General features: G+C 39.3%; 1 protein-coding gene across 1 annotated transcript in view; it reads left to right on the top strand.

Moving 5' to 3' along the window:
- zgc:85777 (uncharacterized protein LOC405871 homolog) overlaps positions 1–18,760 on the top strand; it is a 62,615-nt gene that overhangs the window by 3,869 nt on the left and 39,986 nt on the right. The window contains exon 2 of the mRNA XM_048556780.2: positions 15,935–16,055. Within this exon, the coding sequence (XP_048412737.2) occupies positions 15,935–16,055 (121 nt within the window). The remainder of the gene's footprint in view (positions 1–15,934; positions 16,056–18,760) is intronic.

Here is an 18,760-nt window from a genome sequence, read left to right as displayed (position 1 = left end):
ACTCACGTGCGTTTTCTCAATATCGATTTTAACAATTTCAAATTGTGAACCCGTTGTCATTCCTTCTTTTTCTTTTAGCTTTGCTTGTTATGTTCTCTGTCACCATATCAATCCTCTTTCTCCACTCCATTGGGACTGTCTGATCTTTCCATTCTGGCTTTTGTATTTTTGTCAATGGTAAGAAGACCTAGAATTCCATTTAGTGATTTTTAATGAGGGTGGGTGTTGTTTTTTGTGTGAGCTCCCAAAACCTCCAGCTTTTCCACAGGACCATTTACTTATGTTCAGAGTGCACTCTGGTTTTTTTAGTTAATGAATATATTATCACTATATAATGAATTTTATTCAACATTTTATCAATATTCCTTTGCAGCTTTCTTTGGACTGCTAAAGGATTAACTGTATCCTTCATGATGCTATCAGCAGCAAAGTTTGACATGACTTATACCAAATGCATATTCAAATAATTAATATAAACAATGGGCAATAATGAATGCTCTGCTCAATCTGCTGTTGGGTGCCATTGTCTCCAACTAGTCTGGGAAAACTGCCCTCAAATCTCAGTCTCTCTGATGAAGGGTCTAGGCCCAAAACATCAGCTTTTGTGCTCCTGAGGTGCTGCTTGGCCTGTTGTGTTCATCCAGCTCCACACTTTGTTACCTCAAATCTCACACTATTTTCTGTTTCTCAACTATTTTAATTGATGTTTTAGCCTCACTAACTGCTGACCTGATATGTTAAATCTGCTACCACATCGACATGTTTATCTATTTTAGTCTTAGTTATTTTAATATTTCCCCTTAGTATACACTTAAGATTCACTTTCCAGACATTGTGTAAAACCTTGGATTCATCTATATGGGATTTCAACTGGCACTATTTTGTATATCAGTGTAACATTATAGGTCCTTTTTCATGGAATCCATTTCACTCAAATCATGTGCATGTCAAATTAATGAATCATAAAATGCTGAAAATGACAATTTAAAATCACTCCACTGATACATGATTGTTTTGACTCTTTGGTCACTTTGATACCTTTTTGTTTATTAGAAAATTGTCTTGTGTTGTATTTGGGGCTAACGCTAGTGGCGCTTGTTTCACCAACAAATATTGCATTCTCATCACAGTGCGTTTAGAAATCCATGTTTTATTAAAAAGTGATGGTCATCTTTCATCTTTGTCTGATCATTCCATTTAAATATTTTTATCTGGTTGGCAAGTGCAGTGCATTACTTCATATTGTAGCTGATTTGGATAAGTTACTGAATTGGACAGTGCCAGGGATTATGGCACAGTTCGAGCTGAACTAATTACCAAAGATAATTCTATCTTTTTGAACAAAGTGCTGTGGATGCTGGAAATTGGAAACAAAATCAGAAATTGCTGCAAAAGATCAACAGTTGTAGCAGCATCTATGGAGAGAAAACAGCACTTTCGAAAAGCTGCTGAGCTTTTCCACCAATTTCTGATTTTGTTCATAATTTTAGTTTAGTTTGTTTGTTAGCTCCTTCATTATTTGTCCATGTATGAAATGACAACTCAGTGGTTAGCTCTGCTGCCTCACAGTGCTAGGGACCAGGGTTCGATTCCAGCCTCGGGCAACTGTGTGGCGTTTGCATGTTCTCCCTGTCTGTGTGGGTTTCCTCTGGGGTGCTCCAATTTCCATCCACAGTCCAAAGATGTGCGGGCTAGGTGGATTGGCCATGGTAAATTACCCATAGTGTCCAGGGATGTGCAGGCTAGGTGGATTCACCATTTGTAAATGCATGGATTCAGAGGTGGGTGTGGGCAGTATGTTCTTCAAAGGGTTGGTGTGGACCCTGATGGATGGACCCTGCTCCTACCTGTGATTCTATGATATAATGAATGAAATAAATGTCTGTTAGGCATTAGAAGGCTATTATTCATTGTCATCTTTGACATTTCCTGAGTTTAACCTTTCATTATGTAAGTAATAAATTCCCCATGAATAAATCAGCATTGCCTGTTATCGACCATTCCTCTTCTGTGATCCACCATTTCGTTTTGCTGTATTTCCTGGTCAATTTCACAATTTTATTTTTGTTAACATGCCCTTTTAGATGTGATCGACTTGGCTAAATTCACAGCAATAAAGTGCCGCTGGAAAAGTATTTCCCTTTATTTTCCATGAGACAGAGGTTGTTTTCATTTCTCTTTCAGAGGATATCAAACTGAAACATGATAGTTGTAGTTAATATGACATGCTGATATGATATTTTAAGTGGGTGGTTGTCAACTGAGTCGCTTTATTGTCAGGTCATGTTTATGACTCTACAAATAGGGTTTTACATGATTTGTTCAAATTTGAACAGCAGAAGTATTAGAAAACTCATTGTATAGTTTTTAAATGTAGAATATTTTACAAATGTACATCTAGAAATCCAAAGCCCAAGATGCAACATTTTCATTGTGCTCTATTATAACATTCACCATTACAGTATTTATTTTTGTAGCAGTACCCGTTACAGATGTTTCCTCTTTGAGATCTTAAACTTTGTCACTAATGCTCATAAAAATGTCAACGGATAATTTGTTCCATATTAGATGGTTCTAGATTAATCAGATGTTTTACACTACTTGTACTAATGCTGCTTAAATTTGTCAATACTTAAACCTCTATATTTAGAACAAAGCAGCATCTGTGTAAGTTTGTAAAAAGATGCTGAACAATTGTATAATTTCCAGAAAATGTTAGAGAATTTTTTGAGAGACTTTTTTCCTTTGGTGGCAATGAATTAGCTTTGAAACTGGTGCTAATCTACCCTCATTTCTGTCATTTTTCGAAGTTCCCATGACAACATTAATAACGGAACATTTTCTACGTAAACTTGTAGGGATGTAATTACAGCAGTTGCCAGCAGTAATTACTGATCACATGACCGAATTATTACAGTTGTGCTAGTTCTAGAATAGTACTCCATAATGAATCACGGCTGTAAGAGGCGAGAAATGAAAGCAAGAATTAGAGAACCAAAAACATGGATGCCAATTTAAATCAAGTGAGATAATATTTTATTTTTCTTGGAGTGCAAAAGGCCACTGAGACAGATGCATTTTTAATCAATAAGGAAATCAAGAATTATTAAGAAAAGATAGGAAAGTGGAGTTGAAGATTATCAGCCAAGATTTGGTTAAATAGCAGAGCTGAATGGCCTCCTTTTGCTCCTGCGTCTTATAGTTTCTTCTCCAATCAGTTTCAGCCATGTGATATCAGTATCAATGTATTTTTTTATCCATAGAAAGAGTTGAATGCAGATTTGATTGACACAATGGAGAATAAATGATATTGCATCAAAGCTCCAGTCATAAATTGCCTCCTTAATGTCTTTATTTGAAATTCCATTGGGTCAGCAAGTCTGACAGTCATTGTAACTTTAACTCTGTCTAATTGAAATGGAGAAAACATCACCAACACTACCATTGACACCTTACACTTTAATAACTTTTTGGAGACATATTCAGGCATGATGCTTGTCACTGTTGTGCTAAAACCATAAAACAAGTCGTTTTTCTCTATTGACTCCGTCTTGTTAAATTACAAAGTCTATATTTCATGCTTTTTAAAAAAGAACTACCCAATAAGGTTAACCTTTCACTAAGTCTTATATGATATTACGGTGGCATAGTGAAGGCGATTACTTTGACCATTATATCTTACAGTCATACAGTCAGAAGAGGCCCTTCAGCTCATAGATCCTGTGGTACCTATCTGCACTAATCCCACTTTCCAGCCCATAACTTTGAATGTCTTGAGATTTCAGGTGTTCATCCATGTACATTTTAAAGGCTCCGGGGCTTCCTGCCTCTACTACCTTCCTGGGCAGTGCATTCCAGATTCCCATCACCCTCTGGATGAAAATATTTCCTCAAATCCTCTCTAAACCTCTTGCCCTTTACCATAAAATTTTGCCCCCTCATTATTGATCTTTCAACCAAGGGAAATATCAATTTTTTAGCTACCCTGCCCATGTTCTTCATAATCTTATACACCTCATTCTGGAAATCTAGACGTCCTCCTGCCCCAGGACTTCTCTGCTCCAAAGAAATCGCCCCAAACCTATCTAGCCTGTCGTCTTGGCTAAAATGCTCCATCTCAAGTAACATCCTGGTGTTTAAGGTTTTGGAGTAAATTTGCAGCTCAGATTTTGGGTGTTGAGGTTGGTTGGCTCACCAAGCTTGTTTCCTGTATTGCAGACATTTCATTACCATGCTGGTAACATCCTCAGTACAGCCTCCGATGAACCATCGGTGTGTCTTCCCACCTGGTTTTCAAACTCTGGAGTCCGTTGAGCTGGATTGCCTCACTTCTGGTTTTCCTTCGTAGTGGAATTTATATGGGGTCGAGTTCGTTGTGTTTATTAATAGCATGCTTTGTAGAGTGCCAGACTTCTAGGGGTTCTTGTGCCTGCCTCTGCCTGCTTGTACCAGGATTTTGGTGTTGCCCCAGTTGAAATGGTGGTTCTCCTTGTCCGTGTAGATTGAGATGAGTGAGTATTGGTCGTGTCTAACTGGCTACAAAAAGACAATACTTTTACAATGCTTCATCGGAGGCTGCACTGAGGATGTTACCCAGCGTGGGAACAAAATGTCTGCAATACAAGAAACCAGTTTGGCAAGCCAACCAACCTCAACATCTGGTGAATCTCCTTTACAACCCCTTCAGGACAATTATATTCTTTTTATTGTATCATTACCAGAACTGCACACAGTGCTCCAGCTGTGGCCTGACCAAAAGTTTGTACAGCTCTAAAATAACCTCCCTGCTCTTATGCCCTGACAGATAATTGCAAGTGTCCCAAATGCCTCCTTAACTATCCTATTACTCTGTCCTGCTGCCTTCAGAGAACTGTTGCCAAGCACATCTGTTGTAACTCAATTTAGAATTACACACAAGAAATCGAATATCCAGTTAGTGTCACTCATCAGCAAAGTTGTGGAAGGTGTTGTTGATACGTGTCATCAAGAAAGACTGGCTCACCAATAATCTCACATTGACGATGATTGGATTTACCTCACAAAGAATGTTAACTCAGGCAGTGAAACAGTGTTCACTTGTTTTACCTGCACAATCACAAGTTGTTAACAAACTACCTTGCTACAATTTTTTTCTGAAAATGAAGAGTTTCCACACTGTGTTGATTCTAATGAGCCAACAGAGAATTCCTCAGACCTGCAAATATTTAACAGTCATCTTACTCGTCTTAAGTAAAAGGAAATTACTTTCTTTAACCCTTTACGATTTAAGTGTACGTTATGTCTCTAGAAATCATTGATTCTCTTATATATGTACTATGATTAGGAGTGTTGCAGTTACAATTGTTCATTTGTATTTATCTGCATGGACCCATATTTGCCAGGGAATCCCTTTCACCCTTAGCTATATATATTCTCATCCAATTTCTCACGTTTCCTGCTTTAACATTTGTTATGCTCTGAACTTGTTGGTACCAACAAATTTCAGTATTATTTCTTCCAAGGTCATGCATCTCGAGAATGGAATACCCAAGCACAATTTCTTCAGCAGCTGCTACTTGCCTCCCCAATATCATTACTTTTACTCTTTTTGTGTTTTTCAGCTCATGCTGTATCAATGCTGACACTTTATACCAGTCTTTAACCTTTCCAGAATGTTATGTGCAGTTTTTAAATTGCAGCCTTTAATGTTCTAGGAAATTATATCTAATACATTCAAATAGTGCATATATTTGGTAATGACCTCAAACAATTTAAATAAATTAGTCATGCAAGACTTCCTCTTTACAAATCTGTGTTGAATGTCCATGATTCACTTTTTGTACATTTATTATCCATTGTTATGGCAATTAACACTTTTCCAATGACGTGAGACTAAGTAGTTTATAAATACCTGTCATCAGTGACAATACATCAACTGAAAACTATCTGTACTTTTTTTGACATGTACACACATTGATGAAAAGGATTAACACAAATGCAAATGGTAGATCTGCTGCTATTAAGGATCCTAAAGATAAATTATTGAGACTAGCATTTCTGTAATGGAACAAACAACTGAGAGCAAACAAAGCAAAAGCATAACACTTCAGATTTGAAACAAAGAATAGAAAATGCTGAAAAGAATCAGGTTTAGCAGCAACTGTGAGAGAGAACTAGAGTTAATACTCCAAGTCTGTGACCTTGCATTATGTTTTATCTTCACTTTCAGAAGCTTTAATATTTGGAATTCTCTTCCCTGAAAACCATTGGAGGCAGGCTTATTGAATGTATTCAACACTGAGTTGGATCATTTGTTGATTCACTACAGAGATAAAGTTTAGAGGGGCAGGCAAGAAGGTGGATTTGAGACCACAAGAGATCAGCTGTAATATTACTGAATGGCCTGCTCCTGCTCCTCAGTTCAATGGTCACTTGTACAGGTTTTATCGGAATCATTTCTAATGAAGTACACTAAGTCATTGACATATATCAGAAAGAACAGAGATCCTACCACTGATCCCTAGGGACTGCACTGTAGACCAAAAAGTAACATTCAGCACAACATGCTGTTGTGACTCAGCCAATTTTGCATCCAGACTACCAAAATGTTTCACCTCACATTTCTCTGCATTCTATGCAACTTGTCAGAGCCCATTTGACATGCTGTAGTCTCTGCACCAACTGAATAATTCTGATCAAAACCTCACATCTTTAACTAATCCGTATTTGTCCAAGTGACTGTTAAATTAGTCCCAAATTATCATACTGATAAACTTTCCCTCACATCGATGTAACACCACTGGTTTGTCGTTGCGTTTTTCATCCTTACAGATGATGTATTTGCAATTCACCAGTTCAGTCACTACCCTGCTCCTCCTCCACCTCCATGCCAGCCATCTCTATCCAAGGAGTATTAGAAGATTTTTGCCAGTGATTCTGCAATTTCAGTACTCAATTGATGCACTAGATATTCTTTGTGACTTTTCATTTTTAAGTAGTTATTTCAGTTTTGAGTCCATTTTTCACTGTAATTTTGGAGGCGTCTTCTTCCTTGGAAAGGATGGGTGCAAAGTAGTCATTAAGGACTTCAGCCATGTCCTTTGCATTCTTGCACAGATTTCCTTTTAAGGTCCCTAATTGACCTCAAGCCTTACACCAACCTGTTACACTTCAGATGGCTATGGAAGATTTTGATTCAATTTTACATTAGCTATCATTTTCCTTATGGTTTTTTAAAAATTGGTTTGTTTATTGCCCACTTTTCGCTTCCCTTGAGAAGATGGTAGTGAGCTGCTTTCTTGAACTGCTGCAGTCGGCTTGCTGCAGTTGACCCACAGTGCCCTTAAAGAGAGAATTCAAGTGTTTTGATGCAGTGACAGTGAAGGAACACCGATATATTTCCAAGTCAGAATGGTGTGTTTCGGAGGGGAACTTGCAGGTGGTAGTATTCCCATGTACCTGTTGCCCTCGTCCTTCTAAATAGAAGTGGTTGTGAGTTTGTAAGGTGCTGTCTGTGGATCTTTGATGAATTTTCTCTTATGTGTTCTTGCAATTTGCCTTGAACTCACTTAATCTCCTGCTAAAGCTTTGAACCACAGAAAGTGGGAGCAAGAGAAGGCCATTTAGTCCATCAAACCCATTCCATCATTCAGTATGATCATGCCTGGTCCTTTATCTCACCGTCATTTTCCTTGACACTTTTAGCCTCTAGAAATCTATTTATTTATTTCTTAAATGTATTCAATGATTTGGCTTCCACAGCCTCCTGTGTTAAGGAATTCCACAGGTTCATCACTTTCTGAATGTTGAAATGTCTCTTTGTCACAGTCTGAGATAGCCTACTGCATATCCCATGCTTATGACTCCTTGTTCGGGAACCTTTTTTTTTATTTTTTAGATTCCCTACATGTGGGAGCAGGCCTTTCGGCCCAACAAGTCCACACCGATTCTCAGAGCACCCCACCCATATCCATTCCTCCATAACCCACCTAATCTACATGTCCCTGAACAGTATGGACAATTTAGCATAGCCAACCCACCTAGCCTGCACTTCTTTGGACTGTGGGAGGAGACTGGAGCGCCTGGAGGAAACTTGGGACTCCTTGTTCTGGAACCCTTATCTTTTATTTTATAGAATCCCTACAGTGTGGGAACTGGCCTTTCGGCCCAACAAGTCACACTGATTCTCAGAGCACCCCACCCAAATCCATTCCCCTATAACCCACCTAATCTACATGTCCCTGAACACTACAGGCAATTTAGCACGGCCAATCCACCTAGCCTGCAGTTCTTTGGACTGTGGGAGGAGACTGGAGCACCTGGAGGAAGCCTGAGGGTGGAATTGAACCCAGTTCCCTGGTGCTGTGAGTCAACACTGCTAGCCACTGTGCCACCCTTAGCCAGGGAAACACCATGCTGAGCTTCACCAGCAACTTCTTTTGTTGTTCCCAATTTACATAATCTGCATTTCTTTCTGTTTTTGTTTCAATTGGCGTTGTTATTGTTTCTCTCAGCCTTGTAAACTGCTTTGAGGTACTGTTCAGTGAATGAAATGTACTGAAGTGGTAATCAAGAAAACTGCTTCATGAATTCTGGCATCCTTTTTAGTTTGACTCCAATGCTAGTGCCATGTCACAGTGTAATGACATAAATATCTTGCTATTTAAACATTGACAAGCAACAGTTTAAAAACAATACTTTGCTAATACTCAAGGCTAAAGTAATTGGCTCAAAGAGCTATTTAGGTCACACTAAATGGATATATACATTTTAGGTGACTCTTCTGCTTAATGGATCAGTCTTGACAAGCCTGTCAGTGGATAAGGTGCTCCACATTAGCAGTATCACCAATGGGACTAAGATAGGTTAGTATGACAGGAAGACAATCTCATTTTCACTTGTCAAAGACGGATAATTGTAGAAATTCAAATAGTGCTTATTTAAAACTTTTTTTGTTCAGAACTATATCTAGTTAGATAAGAATAGATAAATAAACATGCCCTCTTACATCAAATCCAAATTAATGCCTGTACTCATATGCTGTTTGAAAATGAGGATTTGTCAGTTGTAGTAATCAACTAATTTGAGGATCCTACATGCCACCGCTTGCAACTGTTTGAGTTTTTATTTTGCTTACCTCACCTCCTGTTCCGGCTAGGGCTGTTTTGTTTATCCTGTTGCGCCCCCCCCCCCCCCCCCGCGCCATTATTGTATCCACTTTGTCTTGCAGCTTGACCCTATCTGATTGTAGCTCATCCTTTATTCTCTCTGTTAGACCAGAAGTAGGTTAATTCAGCCCAAAAAATTCTCTCTTCAATTTAATGATGATCTTCAACTCCACTGTCTCACTTTTTCTACATAGTCCTTAATTACCTTTCTTATTAGAATTGTAATAGATCTCAATCTTGAAAATATTTAATGACCCAGCCTCCACAGTAAAAGAAATAAATCCACAGATTCACTGTGGTCTGAGAGAAGGAATTTTTCCTCATCTCTAACGTGAATGGATGATCCCTCATTCCGGGATAATGGCCTCTGGTCCGAGATTCGTTAGGGAAAATGACTGTTCCATTATCTACCCTGCCAAGTTCCATAAGAATCCTGTATGTTTTACCAAGGCTGCTCTGATTCTCCTAAACTCCAGTGTGTATGGGTACAACCTACTCCACATCTCCTCAAAAAACAATCTCTTCATATCAGGGATCAGCCTACTGAACCTTGTCTGCACTGTTTCTGTTCTAGGATATTTTTCCTTAAATAAAGAGACGAAAACTGTTCACAGTATTCCAGCTATGGTTTGACTAGTGCCTTCTACAGTTTTAGCAGAACCTCTCTACTTTTATAATGTTTGGTTATTTTCTGAAATAAAGGCCATTTGCCTTCCCTACTACGTGCTGAACTTGTATGGTATCTTTTTGTAATTTATGATTGAGGACTCGAATCATTCTGTGTTGTAACTTTCTGCAGTTTTTCTCCATTTAAATAAAACTCAGCTCCTCTCCTTGCCAACGTGCATTACATCACATTTTCCCATATTATATTCCATCTGCCAGTTTTTCCCCAATCATTTAACCTGTCCAAATTTTCCTGCAGAGTCTTTGTGTCATTCTCACAACTTGCTTTCCCATCTATTTTTGTACCTGCCGCAAGCATTTCTATAGTACGCTCACTTTCCTTATCCAAGTTATTAATTGATATTATAAATAATTGCAGCCCCAGACTAATTCCTGTAGCACTGCACTAGTTACAGGCTGCCATCCTGAAAATGCCCGTCTTATCCAAACACTCTCTCTTCTATTAGCTATCCATTCCTCTATTCATGCTGATATACTACATCCAATACCAGAAAAAAGTAAATATTCAGTAGCCCTCTTGATATCCTATCAACCACTGCATCCCTTTTGTCTATCCTACTTATAACCTCTCAAGGAATTCTAATAAATTTGTTCGGCATAATTTCTCATTTGAGCAGCCATGTTGACTCTGCATGATCAAATTATGTGTTTATAAATGCTCTGCTATTACACCCTTTATAATAGGCTAGGATGTTTTCCCCATAAATGATGTTTAACTAGCTGGTCTGTGATTAGCTATCCTTCTGTCTCCTTCCATTTAAAAATAAAAGTGATACTTTGGCAGTTTTCCAGTCCTCTGGGACTTTCCTAGAATCTAAAGATCCTTGGAAGCTTACTAATGTTACATCCAGTGTCGCTTAGCCACTTCTTTTAAGATCCTAGGATGCACCTTATCAATTTCAGCGGACTGGTCAGTCTTTAGCCCCATTAGGTTCCCTAGCATATTTTTTTCTGGTGGTTGTTATTATATTTATTTCCTATCCTCATTTTCCCCCTTGATAATCCAGTATTCTTGGAATACTTTTAGCATCTTCTATTGTGAAGACTGATGCAAAACAGTTATTTAATTCTGCTACCATTTCCTCTTTCCCCATTGTGATTTTGTAAGCCATGTTCTTTGAGGGGCATATGTTCTCTGTCACCTTTCTCTTTATTTCTATAATTGAAGAAACTCTTGTTCTCTGTCCTGATATTACTTGCAAGTTTACCCTCAAAATTTATTTTCTCCCTCCTTTTTTGGTCATCTTTATTCTTTTTAAAAACTTTCCCGATCCTCTGGCTTACCACTAATCTTTGCCACATTTAATGTTTCTTTCTCTTTCAATTTGATGTGCTCCTTCCCTGGTTAACCATCGTGGATTTATCCCCTTCCTAGAATCCTTGTTTCTCGCTTGGATGTATCTTTGCTGTGAATCGAGAACTGTTTTCTTAAATGTTTGCCATTATTTCTCAATTGTTTTATTGCAAAACCCTTTTCCCAGTCCATTCCAGCCAGGTCTAGTTCATTCCTTCTTAATTACTGTTATTTAAGCTTAACATTTTGTTTTCTACCTAAGTTCCTCCCTCAAGTTTAGTGATAAGTTCTACCATATTATCGCTGTTTCCTTGAAATTCCTCTACTCTGGCATCATTTATCGAACCTGCCTCATTATGCATCACTGGATCCAAAACAGCCTGAACTTTGGTTGATCCACAGTACATTGTTCTAGTGATCTGTCCTGAGCAGGCACATTGAATTTTTCCTTGTGGGTACCTCTGCTAATCAGACATAAAGATTAAAGTCACACACGATTAATGTACTGCCTTTGTTACATACCCTAATTATCTCCTGACTTATTCGCTGTCTCAACATATAGCTATTGCAAGTGGAGATATAAACTAATACTACCAGTGCCCTCCCCTTTATATTTCATAACTCCACCAATATATTGTCTCTGCATCTTCTGATCCAAGTTCATTTTGTTGCTATAATTCTTATTCCGTATTAACAGTGATACCCTGCCACCCTTTCCTTCCTGCCTGTACTTTTGAATATTCACATACTCCGGAATATGTAGTCCCCAGCTTTGACCTCCTTGTATCCTTTTCTCCATTGTGGATACATGATTACACCCATTACCCTATTAATTCATTTAGTTTTGATTTGAATACTATGCACATTCAAGTAAAGATCCATTAATTTTGCCCTTTCTCCATTTTGTCCTTTGTCCATTTTCCCCCTTTGACTCTTTTTACTGCTTTTTTTTTGTGTGTTTGTGCACTCTGTTCCTTCATGCCCCATTGTAAGTATTGTTATCCAAATAGCTGTCCTATGATGTTGACCTATCTTCCATCCTCCGTCCTAATGAGTTTAAAGACCTCTCAGTAGCCCCAGTTATTTGATGTGCGGGGACACTGGTGCCAGCATGATTCAAGTCAAACCTGCCCCATCTTCCAGTCCCTTTGTACCCCAGGAGTTGAAACCCATTCCTCCAATACCAATCTTTTAGCCATACATTTAACTCATTGTTTGTGTTTACAGTACAGTTACCTGTTTGCCTGCAGCTTAATTTGTAATTATTACTTCAAAGGCTCTACTTTTCAATTTAGCTCCTAACTGTTCAAATTCCTTTCTGGTCCTATCAATGTCATCAGTACCAATGTGGATAGCAACAACTAGATTGCTGCTTTTATATTCCAAGTTCTTCTCCAGGCCTGAGAGATGTATTTAACCCTGGCAACTTGGACCTTTGGAACTCCTACAGATGTATGCAGAGAATAACATCTATCTCCCCTAATTATACTGTCTAAAAACACTACTATGTTCTTGTTTCCTCCTGTAGTGGCTTGCTGTACTAAAGTGCTGTGGTCACTTCACTCATCCTCCCGGCAGTCCCACTCTCACTTGCACAGCTTGCATGAGCCTCATAACTATTGGCCAATTAAGGGACCAAGGCTTCTCAATTGCAACATCCAGGGTCCTTAATGCCCCTTCTGTAATTGTACCCTCCTGTCTGTGATCACAGACCAATGTTGAATTAGCTGGTCTGAGAGGTGTGACTTCCCTCTAGAGCAAAACCGTTGTGGCCTCTCTGCAACCCTTTAAAACTCTGTTATGAAAATTTGACGGAGTCACCAAGGAATTATGCTGTGACTGTCACACATCCAGCTCTTCTTAAGTAAGACCAGTCCAAAATCTTTTCATTTCAGCGTCTCTTGGAGCAGATGTGTTATGGATAATACAGATTTGTAGAGACATTTATGTAAGAATTTTACCTATTCCAGTCCTCCACTATAGGTCTGCATCTGCAAACACATCGTTCATTAAGTTAATAAGTCAATGAATGGTGCCACTGTGTGGAGATAAGTTACTCATAGAAAGAGAAATAAAACTGCTCGGCTTATCATTCTGTTTTAATATTGTACACTCATTTGATATTTAGAAGCTGAGATAACTGCCAATAGTGTATTCTTGTCACTTTATCTGGATCAGAAGAGGAGGTAACATTGTTAAATCCTAGCCTGGGAGTATCCTGTAGTTGGTCATGTTCTGAGAGGTTGCTCAAAAACATATGGTCTCCATTTTCCGTTCAATAGATCAGTGTCAATCCAGAATTTCTGCCCTGTCGTCTCCCTGCCTTCTGTTCCCAGCAGATCTGGGCTTCTGCATATTCGAGTGTTTATGAATAACATCTGATGCTGCCATATTTACTTTCTTGTCATGGTAAAAGTGGGTAGGGGTGCCGGGGAGTAAAAGAAAGATCTGTTATTGTTAAAATTCACAGGCTACGATGCTGATAGTACCCACTGGAACTTAACCCGACAATCTTTGAAGGTCACTGGTGTCTCTGACTTTGCCTCTGCCCTATCAGCCTTGTTAGCTTTGTAAGAGGGAGGGCAACAAATTTTACTTGGTCAACTGGGACATTGCTGACGACCTGACATAGTTTACTTACATATGTTTTTCTGCTGACAAACTCAGGTGGAACTCTTTGGACTTGCATTTCCATTTAAATCAAAAGCATTTTCTTGAGTAATGCCAGATATCAGGATTGTGGTATCCTTAACCTCTAGAATTCAATGAATTATTTCTGTATTGAATTGTTGTTTGGATTTGTTTGGATTTTACCAGTGCTTTGAATGGGAAATGCTGGGAGTAATGGTGAGGAATAAAGTGGAATGGTTTCCTATCATCTTTTCTGTCTGCCACAGAACGAATCTAAGATTGATGATCAGTCTTTAGGACTTCATAGAATCCCTACAGTGTGGAAACAGGCCATTTGGCCCAACAAGATCACACGACGCTTCCGAAGAGCATGCCACCCAGCCTCTTTCCCCCTACCCTTCCCTTGTAACCCTGAGTTTCCCACGTCTAATTCATTTAACTTACACACCTCTGGACACAGTGGGCAATTTAGCATGGCCAATCCACCTAACTTGCACATCATTGCACTGTGGGAGGAAACCGGAGCACCCAGAGGAAACCTATGCAGACACGGAGAATGTGCAAAGTCCACACAGATGGCTGCCAGAGGATAGAATTGAACCAGATACCTGGCGCTACGAGGTAGCAGAGTGAGCCACCGTGCTACCCAACATTTAGGTCATGGAGCTTTATCTCGGGTGATATCTACAGGTAAGGAGGAGCTAGCCCCTAAGTGCCCACTGAAACAATTCCGTCCTCTATAACTTGCTGAGGATTTTGTGTAAACCATGACCTCCATAACAAGATGCTTAACCTTAATCTAATTAGAGTCCAACACTGCATCAGACTAAATGCGTTTGTAAGACTAAGCACTATAACTCAAGGAGTATTCAACACTGGTATTGTAGCAAAATAGATATAATGGATTAAGGCTAATGAATCTTAGAAGGCCACCTTGTATGCTATGAGTCAGTTTTGTAATTGCTAATTGGCCACATTTTGTAAACAGTATATATTATTTTTAAATGTTCCTGAATTAAATATTTAAGCATCCCTCCCTAACTGGATTTTACTGATTCTTCAAATTAAATAAATCTGCTATGAAACAAAATTTACATGGTAACTTATTGTGTGGCTGATGCACAAAGTTGCTGTCCTGCTTTGGCTGCTTTGTTCCAAGTTATTGAGAGCCGAGTTCTCATAATATGGGACACAAGTACACTGTTCACATTAAACATCATCAGCACAGCACTGTCCTCTCATTGCATTTACATTGTGTTAAAGCCCCTTATGAGATGGGAGCAGATTTGCTGCAGCAGTTGTTTGGAATAAGTATTAGAAGAAATTGGCTTTGAAAAATATGATAGCCTCTTTCCATACTAAATCTCAGTTCGTTGGTCTCCAATGAAAAATTTTTTGTTAGATTAACATACATGCCATTGGTTGAGTAGCTGACAGTAATTTTTGATTAGCTCCCTCCACTCAAAATCTGTGTTGTCATTGTGTTTTAACACTGGGAGCATTACAAATATAACTAAATTAGCTAATCATGTTGAATGAGGTTTGCTCTGTGGGATGTAGGCTTATGGAGCACCTGAGGAGTAGTGGCCCTTGCTGTGTATTGCTAGAAGTGTTTTTTATGGCCATTACGCATCCAATAATGAAAGTAAAATTGAGTTTTAGTTATGAAGACAAATTCGATAGACGAGAGTGTTTTCCTTGGAGCAGGGAAGACTTGAGGGAGACATGGTTGAGATGTATAAAATTATGAGCATTGTAGACAGGGTGGACAGAAAGAAATTTTTCCTATAATAGAAGCATCAATGACCGGGGACATAGATTTAACACAGGAAGTTAAGAGGGGGTGTGAGGAAGTTTTTCTTCCAGACAGAGATTGGTAGGAATCTAACAGTCACTGTTTGCAAGGGTAGTAGATGTAGAAACTCTCATAACATTTAAGGAGTACTTAAATATATACCTGCAACGCCAAGTGGTGGAAAATGGGATTAAAATAGCTCGGCGATTGTTTTTGACTGGTGCAGACCCGATGGGCTGAACAGCCTTTTTCTGTGCTGTAGACCTCTGTCATTCTTTGACTTAGCTATTTTTATTTAAATGAAGCAATATATATGTTAAATCTTGTTGAGTTATCCTTACTGAGAGATGCTGACAAAAATTAATGTTTTAATTTTAACAGATCATTGAGAAGAAAATTATTCCCTTTGTTGATAAATGGGAAGAAGCAGGGGCATTCCCAGCCCATACAATCTTCAAAATTCTTGGACAAGCTGGCTTTCTGGGTGTTAACAAACCAATAGGTAATCAGATTTATGATTGTACAATCATAATTATTTATAGTTTCAACATAAGCACTTTAATAACAAATAGCATAGGATTTATGCAGAAATAAGACAAGCAAATAAATAATGTAAATTTTCAAAGATATATCGTACTATATGTAAAGCTATGGGCATTGGGCAAAGTAATGTATTGCTTTGAGGCGAGTTTATTGGTGGGGAGCATTTAATCAGACAGGAAGGTGTTTGGAAGAACCCTGCTGCCCTCCTGCTTCCACCCTGATTGAATCCATGGTGGGTAAGCATGTGGGCTGTCTTCCTGACCGCTGCCTTTTGATTCCTTAAGCAGGCATGAAATGCCCTTTTAAGGGCTTCATCCTGTTGCCATGGTGGGTATGGGGCAGGGTAAGGATACTTAACAATGACACGTTGGGAGTCCTTTGTCTATTTGCATGATCAAGAGGGCCCAACTTTGAGATGGCTAGACACTCACTGAAAGCCATCATTCTGCCCTTGATTCCAACCATACTCAGTCCTCAATCTGCAACCACTCTTTTGTTTGGTCACCTGTAGCCTGGGATTCATTTCTAATATTGGACCTCAAATGGGTGTCCTACTTGAGCCAGCTCCTTTTACATTCAAGATAATAAAATGTGAGGTTGGATGAACACAGCAGGCCCAGCAGCATCTCAGGAGCACAAAAGCTGACGTTTCGGGCCTAGACCCTTCATCAGACCACTTCTTTCTGGCCGTTATCAGACTGTTAAATGGTCTCTAGCCTCAAATAATGTAACCTGCAATGTAACCTCGATGCCTCGAAGTCTTTTTCTGATCTGTATATCCTTTGCTTGCTGAGATCTGCCAGTATTGCTTGTTAACAAGTCTTTTCACTGTATTTTGGTATGTGACAATAAAATAAAATCAATCAAATTCAGGAAAGGAACAAAGCCAATGGACCGTACTAAGTGGAGTCAACAGGAGTCTTGACTGCCAGCTGGAGATTAAATGGGATCCCGAAGCCACCTCTTTCAGGATGACATTACGTGCCACTCAAACTTTTACCTGAGCAGTGGCTGACCTTCCCGTTGATCAAGGGTTTTCTGAGACCTTTTGACTAATCAGAGGCTGAAAACTCTACTGAACGGCACTGTCTGAATGTAAAAGGATCAGAGATAATGGGAACTGCAGATGCTGGAGAATCCAAGATAACAAAGTGTGGGGCTGGATGAACACAGCAGGCCAAGCAGCATGTTAGGAGCACAAAAGCTCATGTTTCGGGCCTGGACCCTTCATCAGACCTGCTTGTGCGTGTGTTCAAGCTTTTGTATCTTCTTCCTGACGGAGGAGGTTGTAGGAGGTCATTACCAGAGTGTGATGGGTCTTTGATGATGTTGGCTGCCTTTCCGCAGCGGCAAACTGTGTAAATAGAGTTCATAGATAGAAGCATGGCTTCCATGATGGTCTGTACATACTACCTTGTGTAGTTTCTTACAGTCCTGGGCAGAGCAGTTGCCGTACCAGGACAGTTATGTGGTGCATCTGTATAAGTTGGCGAGGGACGTCATGGACATGCCAAATGTTCTGAACAGTCTACTGAAGAAGATGCATTGTTGTGCCTTGACTGTCGCACTTACGTGGGAAGTCCAGGACAGGTCGTCAGTTATTGTCACTCCAAGGAATATGATACTCTTCACTCTGTCAAACTCAGTTAGGTTGAAGCATGTTCTCCTCCTTTCATTCTGAAGACAATAATTAGTTCTTTAGTTTTGCTGATGTTGAGAGACAGATTGTTTTCCATGCACTACATCATTAAGCCTTCTATTTCCCTTCTGTATTTTGACTTTTCGTTGTTGAGATATCTGTCCCACTACGGTGGTGTCTTCAGCAAACTTATAGATGGCATTCATTCAGAATTTGGCAACACAGTCGTAGATGTATAGGGACTACAGTAAGGGACAGAGAATGCATCCTTGAGCAGCTCCAGTGTTGAGTGTTTTTGTGGAGTAGGTGCAGTTACCTATCCTCACTGATTGTGGCCTATGTGTCAGAAAGTTGAGGATCCAGTTGCAGAAGGCAGAGCTGAGACCAAGGTTACACAGTTTTGAGATCTGTCTAGAGGGGATAATGGGGTTGAAGATGGAGCTGTAGTCAACGAGCTTGAGACTCATGTAGGTGTCTCTTGTCCAGATGTTAATGGGATAAGTGTAGGGTCAGGCTTCTGGTGGTTTATGGTAGTTCTCTTGAAAAATCAAATAATTAATTCTGACTACAATCTTAAATTTGAGTTGTGTGACTTATTTTACTGTCTACCCCAGTTTGCCCTCTATACATCCTGGTCGGCTTTTTTGAAGCACCAGTATAAAAAGTTACAATAGTCCTACCAAACCATGGGGCTGCTTTCTCATTAGGGAAAGACAACTGCTCGTGATTTAACTTGAGGGTCACCATACTTCATGTGAGGGGAGATATTGCGAAGAAGGGTCCTTCATGGTAACCTCAACTGGTGTGGATATTAAATGTATGCTGTTAGTATCAATCTGCATCACAAACCAGCCAAACAAACAACTAAATTGAACTATGTATTGTAGTGCAATCACAAAACAGTGAGTTCCAGAATATTGACACATGGTGAAATGACTCCAATGTGTAACCAAGTCAGAATGGTTTATATCTTAAAGGATACTTAATGGAAAGCTGATACAAACACATTACAGTTCTTATCCTTG

Source organism: Stegostoma tigrinum, chromosome 2 (genome assembly GCF_030684315.1).
Source record: "Stegostoma tigrinum isolate sSteTig4 chromosome 2, sSteTig4.hap1, whole genome shotgun sequence".
Taxonomy (NCBI): Eukaryota; Metazoa; Chordata; class Chondrichthyes; order Orectolobiformes; family Stegostomatidae; genus Stegostoma; species Stegostoma tigrinum.
Note: the sequence above shows the minus strand (reverse complement) of the source record. Positions and strands in the feature narration are given on the sequence as shown.